Genomic DNA, 13,394 nt, shown 5'->3' with positions numbered 1-13,394 from the left:
GTACTTGAATGTATTTTCATAATTTCACAGGGGATCATATGAAAAGAAGAATCTTACTTGTCTATCTGTAGGAATTGGAGTGTCCTTGTCAATGGTGTCATACTTTGCTTGAATGTCACCCTAAAACCCGTAAGACATCAAAGCAGTAAGAGCCTACATGCGCAACTGAACTAATTGCTAGAATAAATGCTACAAATGCAGCACTAAAAGAAATGCCAGCAAAACTCATTCATGCAGGGTTCTGACAGGAGTTTTGGTAAGTGGTCCAAATGATTCTCTGGTTCAGATGGAGTGCTCTCCCCATCCATCACCCAAACCCTTCTCTCGGAACAATGCACAATTCCTTAACTAAAATGCAGTAACGAACTCCACAATTTCATTGCCACAGGCTGTTTTTGGACCCCTGTGACCCTGTGTGGATGTCAAAACTAGGACAAGCACACCATATGGGCATGCTCCCCCCCCCCCCGCACACACCATGCATATTGCCTGGAACTGGGATGAGTATCTTTTGATCCAGAACTTTACCCCACTCCAAACACACAAAGAGACTGAATGCTGGGAAGTGGAGTGGGAGAAAGGCGAGACTACACTTGATAGGGACTGGTGGTGTTGGGGAGAGAATAGGGGGTGCTGCAGTAAATGATGCGACCATATTGTGAGCTGCTTTGGGCACATTTCTGTGAAAATGCGGTATAAAAACTGGAATAATAAATGCTCTGCCCCTCCCCCAAAACAGGAATCAAGAGTAAGGAAGGGCTATTTCCTCATCAAGCCGTATCTTGCATGTTGTTCATGCCCGCATGCACACACCACAATCCCACTGAATGGTTTTTCCTTTCCCCCAACTAAGTCTGCTCCTGTATCTCTCTGTGTGTAGGAGTGAGGAGGTTGGGCAAAACATTATTCAGCTACCTCTCAGGGAAACTGCAGTCATTGCGCAGTTATCAGCAGCCTCCACAGTCACTTATGGACCCATTGTTAAAATCGTGTTTATGGAAGACAATCTTACTCGGCTACGAGTGATCGCCGAAGAAGAAGAAGAAGAAGAAGAGGAAGAAGAAGAAGAAGAAGAATCAGCAGCCCCTGCAGTTTGCAATTAAGAAACTTTCTCTCTCTCTCTCTCATTCTTACCTCTACTCCAAGTAAGGCAGCCCACGTTAGACCTCTCATTAGTGGAGGAATGTCGACTCTGGCTTCTTTCCAAATTTGATTTTTTTTGTACGGATAGGCCTGGAGACAACATATCATTTTACAGGACTGGAAATACTTTCAGATTGCATCTTATATTTCTATACTGTTTGAATCTGTATCTTTTATAATAATAATAATAATAATATACACACACAAACATGTACATCCATATACAGATTCTTAAGAAACACACCTGGTGTTGACGTCTAAAAAGAAATGAATGAGACATATATCATATTTCACTGCAGGAAGCATCAAGGGCAAAATGAATATATAAACACAGCATATGAAGGAAATTGTATACAAAGTTTTGATAGTACTACGCACCTTCAGAAGCCGGTCAAAAAGGACAATTCTGTTTAGCTGGTATTCTGTATCCCGCTCTCGGATTATAAGAGGAAGATTAGCAGCAGCAGATAACTCATTATTACTGTTTGAATGGGGTATATTTGACTGGCTGAAAAGATAATAGAAGGTGTGGTTGTAATTTGTAAATTTTGCCCCAATACACTGAATTAACTACAGAAGAAATGGGGAAAAGCTGAAGCAATTAAGATCATCATCATCGCGCACACATACACACAAAAGTGAAATCAATTCTCTTACTCTCTTAATCTAAATAGACAATCTCATAATTCATAAATCAGAATACTTTTTTTGCAGTAAGCAATAAATGAAGTGCTAGGAAGCATTTGATAGAAATGTATTACTAGCCCTGAACATCATACCTGTCTACTCAGCAGTTTTATTTAAAGCTAGGGGCTAACCTAATGAATGCAAGGGTTTCTGTTCCCAGTCCAATTAATCTGAACCAGAACCAAAAATGGATCAATGACTTCTGCTGCTTCACAATCCTGACCAGTGGGAAGCAACAGAAACAATCCAAAAATCTCAATGATCCATCTGTAAACAAATTGTTTAGAGCACTACCTCTACTTTAAACTAGTATTTTGCTCACCAAGAAATAGGTAGAGTGGACAGACTACCATAGCCCAGTGGATGCTACCCTTTTTTTGACTCGAGGGCCATGTTCACCATTGGTCAACCCCTTGGGGGCCGCATTCCAGACTCACACATATTCCCATATGAGATGTTAGCCACCCTTGGCTTAGGATCTCAAAGTAAATGGCTTATTCTATGTACTTACTCATCTTCAAGCAAGGGATAAAACGCCTCTCCACTGACATCTTTCAGCCTCTGTGGAAGGTCATAAAAATACTCAAAATTACAAATGCATTCTGCATTTAATATAAGGAAACAATGACCATTTTGTCATGTCAGTTATCCACTCCAGCCTTCCCTAACTTTGTGTCATTCAGATGTTGAGACCTACAACTCCCAACAGCCCAAGCCAGCATGATCAGGGATGATGGAGGAAAGTTCAAAAACATTTGGAGGGCACCAGATCTGAGAAGCCTAATCTACTCTGTGTTTATCTTGGACATGATTTCAAAATACTATCTTGCTTGTTTGAGCCTTCAGAAACAATGCTTGTTCATTTAGCCCTCCAAAAAGGGCCAAAAGAAACAAAATTAGCTATTTAAACAGGTGAAGCCATAGTGTTAGCTATCCCTTAACCACAACTAAGGCTTGGGCCTGAGCCTGGCCCTGGGCTGTGAGATTGTGAAACCCCTCTAAAAGGATTTGAGCTTTATCCTCTATGGATTTGCCTACCAAAGGCTGCAAGTTATTATATTCAAGTCATGATGAATATGTTACTTTCAGCTGGCATGCCTCTGAATGCCAATTAGTAGGAAACAACAGAGAGAGAGAGAGAGAGAGAGAGAGAGAGAGAGAGAGAGAGAGAGGATGCTCTCATGCAATGAAGTAGGGCAGAAAAATTTCCAGCACTTCCATTTTCTGCAGGAAGAAGAATGCATTTCCTAAATTCATTAGGAAGCATGGATGGATGCCAACTGCAAATATAAGCCTGGTTAAGCCTGGTACTTTTCAACATATTTATCTTTGTTTACTAAACAGAAGGAAAATAAACATCCTCAATTAGATCACTCACTCGGGCATCAGAAAGTGTTCTGATGCAACCTGAAAAACGTACACTGAAATAAATCAAATTAAAACGACTACTAAGGTGATGGTCTTTTGAAGCTGTCAGGGCTCTGCTGCCTATAGCCCCAAAGATCAGGTGTTAAATTAACTACAGTCTGGAGTGCAGCGTGATTAAGTTTAATATCACCTTTTGGACAATGTTCTTATACAATTCATGCCCTAGTCAGAAACTGCAGCACAATCTTCTCTTGGGATTTGCAGTGCAGTTTAAAACTCTTTACATCGTGCAGCACTGATCCTCTTTTGATTACAGTCTATTCCAGCAGCAGGGCTTGGAGAATTCCAATTGCTAAAGAAAATCGTTCAGCTAATACTGCAAAGTTTGGCTAGGAGATTAGTGAGAGTCAGACCAGATTTTCCCCAAAGAGAAAGTTCTCTGTATTTAGCATATATATCAATTTCTACTGGCATTTCAACGTGAGGGAAAGCTCAGCGAAATGACAAAAGTCTTTTATTTGTTCAGATTTTTATGTGTTGATGAAAAACACAGAATGTCTGTTAAGACACTAAATGAATGTTTTCATGTTTCCTTTTGTTGTTGTTCGTAAAAGGACTGCTTTTAATTTTTTTTGTTCAAGTTACATATGGATTTATGTAAACACTTATTTCCCACCCTGTTTGTTAAAAAATAATAATGCATAAGGGAACTTAAAAATAAAAAGACCAAGAAGTAGGAGACATTCACAATAAAACTGAACACCACAAAGCTCAGCTCTACAAAGTCAAGAGTTCAATATCAAATGGCTGTTGGGAGCAAAAATATTTCATGAAATTGTGAAAAACAATCAAGATGGACCTCCCAGTCAGGCTCTGGAATACCCTATCACACTGTTTATGCAGATGAATTATGAACATTGTCAAATAAACTAACAAAATATAGCACACACATTTTTTTTGTTTTTGTTTTAAATAACTTCATGAATCTCCTAATTCTCTCCGTAGTCCCTTGGCTAGTAACGATTCAAAGCCCCGCAAATGTCAAACTTCTGCGGCAATGTTAAGAATACTCCATCTGATCCCCAACTCCCCAAACATGTTTTATAAAAAGATAAGGACCAAAATAAAGGAAAGTTCTAAGTCCGAATTCAGTATTATCTTAAACCGCTATGACAAGACGACTAAGTTACTGCATTCCAACAAAAGCAAATAAATAAATGAACTTGTAATTAAATAAATAATGAAAATCGAATGGGAAAAAGAGAGGAGAAAAAATGAGATGTGCTCATGTATTTTGAAAGCTCTGAGTAGCATCCACTAAGTCATAGTCAGAGAAGATGCACTGAAATCAACAGACATGACTAACTTACGACCACTGGCTCAGTTTGAGACACCCCTTTTTCTGCAAACATTTACATTCTTGGTCAGGAAAATATATAAACTGCAAATATTTCAGCACATGGATAGCTCAGCTGGTTAGAGCATGGTGCTGATAATACCAAGGTTGCAGGTTCCCATGTGGGACAGGTGCATATTCCTGCAATGCAAGGGGTTGGACTAGATCAGTGGTCCTCAACCTTGGGCCTCCAGATGTTTTTGGCCTACAACTCCCATGATCCCTAGCTAGCAGGACCAGTGGTCAGGGATGATGGGAACTGTAGTCTCAAAACATCTGGAGGCCCAAGGTTGAGGACCACTGGACTAGATGATCCTCAGGTTGACTTCCAACTCTACAATTCTGGGATTCTATTACTCTTACGTTTCTGAGCTGGCAGAGGGAGAGAGTCACAGTTGTGTCGTCGAAAAGAAAGCTTCTATCCCGCCCTTGTCCAAAGCTCTCCCCATCTTCAAACAGAAAACTAGGAAGAAGGGGAGAAAAGTCACAGATCAAAATGATTTGAGAAGATAGATTTTCATAAAGACATATTTATATAGGTCCTTTTTTATATCTAAAGGGATATATTTATATATAGGCACTAGAGGGGCTGAATAATGGTGAATAAAATAGTGAATCAAACCCCAAAATGACTACATCTAGTTTACACGAACCCTTGCTGTTTTGGGGGAAAGGGCAATTTCTCCCAACTCCAATCCCTGTCTCATTTCGAAAGGGGATGCTTCTGTTTTATTTCCACTGGCATTTGATATAGATTGCATTTTGCTCGCCTTCAGATTTAGGGAAGTGATCTCATCTATTCCAATCTAAAGCTGGTCATCAGCAGATACAGCTTACACCTCAATGAAGTTTATTTGAGCTGAGTTGGGAATTTAAAGCAGAAGTTTAAACAGGAACAGAGCAAATTCTGCAAGCTAAAATAGGAATGCAAGTCACTGATGAGCAAACCTTCATTCAAATGAGCCTTTAAAAACAATGAAATCAAGTGACCAATCCCAGGATTTGGAGACTAGCCATTGAATGGCAGGCAGGACTTGCCATTTCAGTTTCTTTCTCTCCCCCCGCCCCCTTTTTAGGTTCCATATCATCTAGAGCCAACACTGGTTTGGAGACATATTAAAGTATTGTATACATTGACAGGCAGCTCTCCAGGGATTCACAGAGAAGTATTTCCTTGTCCTGCCTGTAGGGCCAGATTAAGACCTTTAAATATAGGGTGCCTCCATATATACACAATTCAAAATATAAACTGTAAAATAAAATTTTTTTGAAATGAAACACAACCTACAGCAAGATGGAAACTAATGTTTATTTCCGTACACTTCCATTATTATTATTTTATATTTGGAAAAAAATTCTCCTACCTTTTCTAATTTCAAAGCCTTTGATCAAAGCCTCAAAACTAATCGCACACAACACATCTACTTCTACACTTGGTAGAGATAAGGCATGCAGCCTGGCTTGTTGCAACAGCACAGCTTTTCTGTTGGGGTTTTGCTTGACAATGCAACTATTTTCCAGACCTTGGACTTCTATTTCCCCCTTTAAAGCCACTTTCACTTCACTGTATCATTTAACTTTTTTACTTCAATGCTTCCATTCCTAAAATCTGGGGTGTTTTCTTTTTCTTTTTCTTACATGGGAAGAGTGCAGATGGGTGGTTTCGAATGAATGATTTCCTTGTTGACAAGCTCTTTCTCCAAGTCTCCTCCAGCCAAGCACCAGAGATAATAAACTTCTTCTATCGACCTTTCTGCTAGGTAATCAGAGTTTTCCTCTATTAACAGAAGCCAACAAAGACAGCATTATAAACTTTCCAGCAACTCTTTCAGCCTTCCATCCCCCAGCTCTGAAAACTCTGTTGTTGCTGCTGCTAGAAAACAGAGTAATAGGTCTGAGGAGCAATTCTTCAGACCATGTTATTAGAGATAAACGATCATCCCTTTGGAAGTGGAAGATGGAAAATCCCTGGGAAAACAAAAGCAGCTGGACAAACTATGGAGTCGCTAGGGCAGGCAGTGACAGAATATCTCCATCTTTATTTGATAGCAGAAATGATATCACCAGGGAAACATTTATTAAATGCTTCATTACTCAAAAGAAGCTTCTCTCCTCTCGTTTAATGGGATGCAGCGACAGTAAATAATTTAACAACAATCTCTGACTAAAAGATAGCTGGGCAGAACAATCCTATTGGGGCAAGCAGAGGGAGAATTTGGGGCAACAGAACTGCCAGATCCAAAGTCCTGCTCAAGCTGAATGGCCAGGGCAGAAAGCAGAGGGACACTGCTGGAGGGAAAATAAGCACACTAGCTCCACAGCTTGGATATTTCACCTCCAGTACATTTCCAAGCACAATTCAAAGTGTTGGTGCTGACCTAAAGCCCTAAACAGCCTCAGCTCATGATACCTGAAGGAGCGTCTCCACCCCCATCGTTCAGCCTGGACACTGAGGTCCAGCTCCGAGGGCCTTCTGGCCATTCCCTCACTGCAAAAAGTGAGGTTACAGGGAACCAGGCAGAGGGCCTTCTTGGCAGTGGCACCCACCCTGTGGAACACCCTCCCAACAGATGTCAAGGAAATAAACAACTATCTGACTTTTAGAAAACATCTGAAGCCAGCCCTGTTTAGGGCAGCTTTCAATGTTTGATGGACTACTGTATTTCTGTATTTTAATATTTTGTTGGAAGCTGCCCAGAGTGGCTGGGGAAACCCAGCTGGATGGGTGCGGTATAAATAATAATAATAATAATAATAATTATTATTATTCTACTGTTTTTTTTGGGGGGGTGTCTGGGGAATGGAAGGATTTGGGATCACAGACCAGAGAAGACAAAAGATCGGTGTAAAGAAGCTGATCAGAAAAGGGAAATACCAGAAATCAAAAGGGAAAGCAGTTTTAAATCAAAAACAAACAAAAAACCCTACCCAGAAAGCCTTGCACACTTTCACTTTAAGACTACATAGTACTATGAACCAAAGAAATTCTTTTTCTGGATGCCATCTCCCTTCATACACTAAAAGGCTTCTCCTGTCCATGTGAGGCTCCTGATTCAGTAAAAGTCCCTCACTGGCACGGGCCAATTTCTCTCCTTCCCATATTGTTCCTGGGGTCCACCCCCAACCCTCCAGAACTGTGTGAGAAGTGCTTCTGGGGGAAAATCAGCAAATTTTCCTGCCCCTTCTTTTGCTGACTGGGATGCTCCCGTTGGAAGAGATGACATCTGGATCCAACCCATTTTTTAATTTATTGGAGAATCCTGCAATTGCAGACTGCTGGACAGAGAGCTTTGAACAGGGTGGCTTTGAACAAATTGCTGTTTTGTGATCTGACTTGCCTCACATGATTGTTGTAGAATTAAAGTGGGGGGTCATCTAACGCATGTTGTTGAAGGAAACCCAAGATTTTCATAAAATTCTCCAAATTCACCTACCACTTTGCAAGATATATTCTGCCACCAAACCAATGATGCCTAAAGACATACTGTACATGCTCACAATATTCCTCAACAACCAGAGAATATCCACACAGAAATGCATATTATGTCGACAGCCTGCAAACTGAAAATTTGCCTGTGATGACAGATTATATATTAGATCATGATTAATCCTAGACTTTAAATCTGTTACCTCATTTTTACCTTTAAACAGCTGGCTAATATCCTCAGGAAGAGTTAGGTTAGCACATCTTAAAGTGGGTGAGAAAAGGCTGGAAGGTTTGTGGAAGGCTGGGTATAAAGATGAGATTTCACTCAACACAGGGTCATTCAGTAATCTGTCAGGAGTAAGTCTAAGGAAAAAGATAAAGAAAGGGGGGGGAATCAAATCTCTTTTGGAAATCAGTTGTTTCGAAAATACACTCTTGAAAATCCAAATGCAAAATTAGATATGGTACAATGTGCATTTTTTGCTTTATTTAAGAACTCGTGCAGCTTTCCTACTGTGTTTCCTTATTATTATTATTATTATTATTATTATTTATTAAATTTGCATACCATCCTATCTGTAGATTCTCAGGGCAGTTCACAACATAAAATTACAATATTAAAAATCCACAAAGTACATAAAACAAATAATTAAAACCATTAACAATGCTAACGTATGCAAACTAATACTAATACACTTAACAACTGATACAACAATTTAAAACATCCCCATCCCCTTCAAAAACATTGATCTTACCCAAGGGTAGGCAAACTAAGGCCCGGGAGCCAGAGCCAGGCCAATCACCTTCTAAATGTGGCCCACGGATGGTCTGGGAATCAGCGTGATTTTACATGAGTAGAATGTGTCCTTTTATTTAAAATGGAACTCTGGGTTATTTGTGGGACAAAGGAATTCATTCATATTTCCCCCCCCCCCAAAAAAATGTAATCTGGCCCCCCACAAGGTCTGAGGGACAGTGGACCGGCCCCCTGATCTTACCACAAAGAGGCTGTCCCATGTCCTCATTCCACCCCTGAAGTGCTGCCCCCCCAAGGGACAAACCCTTTGGTGTCTCCCTTTGGGTGGTGGCCCCGCCCCCAAGACAGGCTTTATAGAGGTGTTCCCAATGCTGCCTGCCTTCATAGGGTCCTTGTCCCTAAACTACTCTCAATCTGCAAGCCCAGGCAGATGGAAGTCCCCAAGCAGCAGCTGCAGGCAGGTCCAATGTGTTCAATGAGGCTTACCGTAACCCAGGGATGTGCCTTTTCTTTTGTTTTCCTCCCAATTAGCAGTTTAATGTCTCCATTGTATTCTTTTTTTTTAGCTAGGCAATAAAAATAATTACCAACCACAATGTTTTGCAACTGTGTTACCTTTTAAAAATACAGCCAGCCCTCAAGCTATAATCAGTTGCTTGTTTGTGCATTTAATTGCTTAGGTGAAGTTATGCACAACAGCAATTTCCGTGAACATGAATTTCTGTTTCAGCGCCTCCAATTTACTAGAGTCGCTCCTGAGATACTGAATGTCTTTCCTCCTAGCATACAACATTGCTTATGCAAGGAGATCACTCTTATGAGCTGTGAAATAGGGCTAATCATAGCGTGTGAAGTGGCCCGTGGATTTGGCTTATGTCTAAAACGCTTGGAAGAAAAACAATTAGGCACACCGTAAGTTGCTACAGCAAATTGTATTTTAAATTCTACATAATTTTCTTACCTCCTCATCCAGTTTATGCCAAACACACACAAGCTTCTGCCTGCTGCTTTTTACCTACTTGTGGAACTACGCCTTTTAACGCCTGATGGGCACATGCCTTGGGTATGATTATTGACAGAAGCACTGAACATTTGTTTAAGCAAAGAGGGGAAGGGAACGTGACTGAATCTAAACCCTGCATTCTTACCCTACCCCTGGAACAGATGCCTGGTGCTGTCCCTGATAGTCTGCAGACCACACCTTATATCTCTAGAAACTCATCTATAAGGTGTGAATGAAAAAACAAGAGCAAGTATATTCATAAAGTTTGCAAGCAACTGTTTTCACAGAGGTATGTTGTTGTTGTTGTTGTTGTTTAGTCATTTAGTCGTGTCCGACTCTTCATGACCCCATGGACCAGAGCACGCCAGGCACTCCTGTCTTCCACTGCCTCCCGCAGTTTGGTCAGACTCCTGTTGGTGGCTTCGAGAACACTGTCCAACCATCTCGTCCTCTGTCGTCCCCTTCTCCTTGTGCCCTCCATCTTTCCCAACATCAGGGTCTTTTCCAGGGAGTCTTCTCTTCTCATGAGGTGGCCAAAGTATTGGAGCCTCAGCTTCAGGATCTGTCCTTCCAGTGAGCACTCAGGGCTGATTTCCTTCAGAATGGATAGGTCTGATCTTCTTGCAGTCCATGGGACTCTCAAGAGTCTCCTCCAGCACCATAATTCAAAAGCATCAATTCTTTGGCGATCAGCCTTCTTTATGGTCTGTTGGGAATCCATGATTGGCTGCAGATGACTTGGTGGCAAGTATGGATTTGCATAATTTGTGAAATAAGTGATTCATAGATGTGGCTGTGCCAACATTAACCAGGCACTGTCATCTCTACACAAACATGAACAGGACTGGAGTCTTTGTTAATAGACACAAACTGCAAAATTAGCAAGAAGACGTAAAAATAGATCGGCATATATGGCTCTCATTTTTAGGTAAGTAGGAGCAGATGGTTGCAGTATGGCAGCTGCATTTCCCTTACTTTAAGCATCATTATTCACTGTACTTTAAAAAGGCACTCACCGCTTAGAAGGGTGGAATGTAAGGCACTTCTTCAGTAGCGTTAAAGTATTTTCAGGAAGTTCCTGGTTGATAAAAGTATAGATATTATTGTTGAAGCAAGTGTATAGATAGATATAGATATCTTTATTGTCATTGTCCCCTTGCGGGAACAACGAAATTACTCGGTTGCTACATCCACTCAGACAAAGCATTCCGCATAATCCAAAATTACAAAACCTAGTTAAAAACAGTAAATATAATACAAATAACAAGTAAAATAAGATGACTTCAAAGTCCAGGCTTTCCATTTAAGGCCAAAATTGCTCTAGAGAAGAAACTGTTCCTGAGACGGCTCGTTCTTGCCTGCATTGTTCTATATCTCCGTCCCGATGGCAGGAGCTGAAACAAATGGTGACCAGGGTGCGTTGGATCTCTTGATATGTCAAGTGCTTTTCTATGGCACCTGGTGGTGTAAATTTGTTCTAAGGTGGAGAGTGAGCAGCCAATAATGCTCTCTGCTGTTTTAATAATTCTACACAGCCCTGCTCTGTCCTGAGAAGTACAGCTTCCGTACCACATACATAAACCGTACGTGAGCACGCTCTGTATGGCACAGTGATAGAAGGCAAGCAGCAGCTTTTGTGGAAGATGGTTTTTCCTTAAAATTCTCAAAAAATACAGTCTCTGCTGCGCCTTCTTCACAAGCCCCCTTGTATTAACACTCCAGGACAGATCCTCCTGTAACTCAATGCCTAGAAATCTAAATGTTGTTACCCTCTCCACACAAATGCCGTCAATCAAAAGTGGCTGGACCTCGTTCTTCTGTCTCCTAAAGTCCACCACAAGCTCCTTTGTTTTCTTTATATTTATGAGCAAGTTATTAACTCTGCACCACTCTGTCATCCGCTCCACCTCATCTCTATAGTCCGTTTCACCCTCCTTATCAGCGATGAGCCCGATCACGGTTGTGTCATCTGCCCTTCAGTGCAGCATTTAAACAGCCATGCATTTTAATTCAATACGAAGCAGCCAAGAGTATGCTTTTCTTGAATTCTAAGAGCCAAGGATTTAAGCCAGGGGTTGTCAGCCTGGTCCCTACCGCCCACTAGTGGGCATTTCAGGATTCTAGGTGGGCGGTAGGGGGTTCTACGGAAACGCTGAATCCTCCTTCCATCAACCACTGGTGGGCGGTAAGGAAATTTCACCATCAAGAAAGATGCATTAGTGGGCGGTAGGTATAAAAAAGTTGACCACCCCTTGTTTAAGCTACATCTTCTGGGTTGGATATAATTTGTGGACAAACCGATTTTCATCATATACTGATTTTGACAAAAGGGCTTCCATTTATCAGACACACATTAAGGATGAATACACATTAGCTTTGCAGATATCAACCTGAGTATTTAGACTCAGCAATCACTTTGAAATCAGAAATCAGTAGTCCCACTATACTTTTTTTTTTTTTTGCTGAACCAAATAGTAGATTTGTAGCAGCAGGGCAGCCAACAGGGTCCCTTCCAGATGTTTTTGGGCTCAAACTCCAACTAAACACTGGCCATGCATGTTGGGGGCTGATGGGAGTTGAACTCTTAACAGCATCTAATTTGCTATCACTTCACTACAGTGTGCCAGTTCAACAAATAAAACACACACACACACACACACAAGTGGGATTTGTGTGTGGTTCACATATGCCTGCTCAGGTTTATTTTAAAACTTGTATAATTATTATTTTGAAGTTGGATAATCTCAAGTAAATATCAAGCTCATCAAGTAAGACGAGCTTTCAATAACACACACACACACACACACACACACACACACACGAAAGGCTGCCAGAGCAAGAGAAATGAATTTTAGAACAACAACAAAAAAAACATTTCAAGGGAAGAAATTCAATACTCTGACAAACAGTTAAGTTATAATCAAGCAAGAGGGAGGGCTGGATATATTCGGACCTTAATGATGTCAAGACAACCATGTTCTTCAGCTAGGACTGTTATGATATCATCCACACATCCTGTAAGTAAGAAGAGGAGAAGGAACAAATATTGGCAATGTAACACAGTTCAAAGATAAACCATAAATATTTGTCACCTCCTTAGAGCAGGGGGGGGGAAACCTGTGGCCCTTGCAGGACTCCAACTCCCATCAGATCCAGCCAGCGTGGCCGATGGTCAAGGATGATGGGACATGCAGTCAAGCAACATCTAGAGGGCCACTGATTGCCCATCACTGCTTTAGGGGCTTAACACCAAACCATATACTCCTGAAACAGGAAAGCAGACTGTTGCAGGCACAAAAACAGAACAGCCACCCAATCAATAACAATATTTTCTCCTCATACGTTTTTAACAATTAAGCTTTGTTAAAGTATAACTCGCCATGTGTGTAACAGAAGGGTCCGTGTGCCTAAATCCTGTAATAAATTAACTCTATCAAACAACACTGTGAAGTTTTGTCATCAGTGTAAATATGCACTGATTAATGAGAGAAGATTACATAAGGGCACTACCGGCAAACTCAGTTATATTCCATTAGAAGTGCCCCAGCTACAGCTTTCCAGACAACAGCTGGATTTTCTGGACCAATTCAGCATTGGTGATTGGCATGGCCAG

General features: G+C 41.0%; 1 protein-coding gene across 7 annotated transcripts in view; it reads right to left on the bottom strand.

Moving 5' to 3' along the window:
- The window catches only part of TBCK (TBC1 domain containing kinase), a 90,251-nt gene that overhangs the window by 41,497 nt on the left and 35,360 nt on the right, over positions 1 to 13,394 (bottom strand). For all 7 annotated transcript variants that reach the window (XM_060278487.2, XM_088660474.1, XM_088660475.1 and 4 more), the window contains 9 exons: positions 12,735 to 12,796; positions 10,798 to 10,859; positions 8,236 to 8,384; positions 6,233 to 6,371; positions 4,958 to 5,057; positions 2,342 to 2,391; positions 1,522 to 1,651; positions 1,135 to 1,233; positions 58 to 120 (listed from right to left, as the gene is read on the bottom strand). In XM_060278487.2, coding sequence (XP_060134470.1) covers positions 58 to 120; positions 1,135 to 1,233; positions 1,522 to 1,651; positions 2,342 to 2,391; positions 4,958 to 5,057; positions 6,233 to 6,371; positions 8,236 to 8,384; positions 10,798 to 10,859; positions 12,735 to 12,796 — 854 coding nt within the window. The remainder of the gene's footprint in view (positions 1 to 57; positions 121 to 1,134; positions 1,234 to 1,521; positions 1,652 to 2,341; positions 2,392 to 4,957; positions 5,058 to 6,232; positions 6,372 to 8,235; positions 8,385 to 10,797; positions 10,860 to 12,734; positions 12,797 to 13,394) is intronic.

This window comes from Zootoca vivipara, chromosome Z1, assembly GCF_965207765.1.
Source record: "Zootoca vivipara chromosome Z1, rZooViv2.hap1.1, whole genome shotgun sequence".
In the NCBI taxonomy this organism is placed as follows: Eukaryota; Metazoa; Chordata; class Lepidosauria; order Squamata; family Lacertidae; genus Zootoca; species Zootoca vivipara.
Note: the sequence above shows the minus strand (reverse complement) of the source record. Positions and strands in the feature narration are given on the sequence as shown.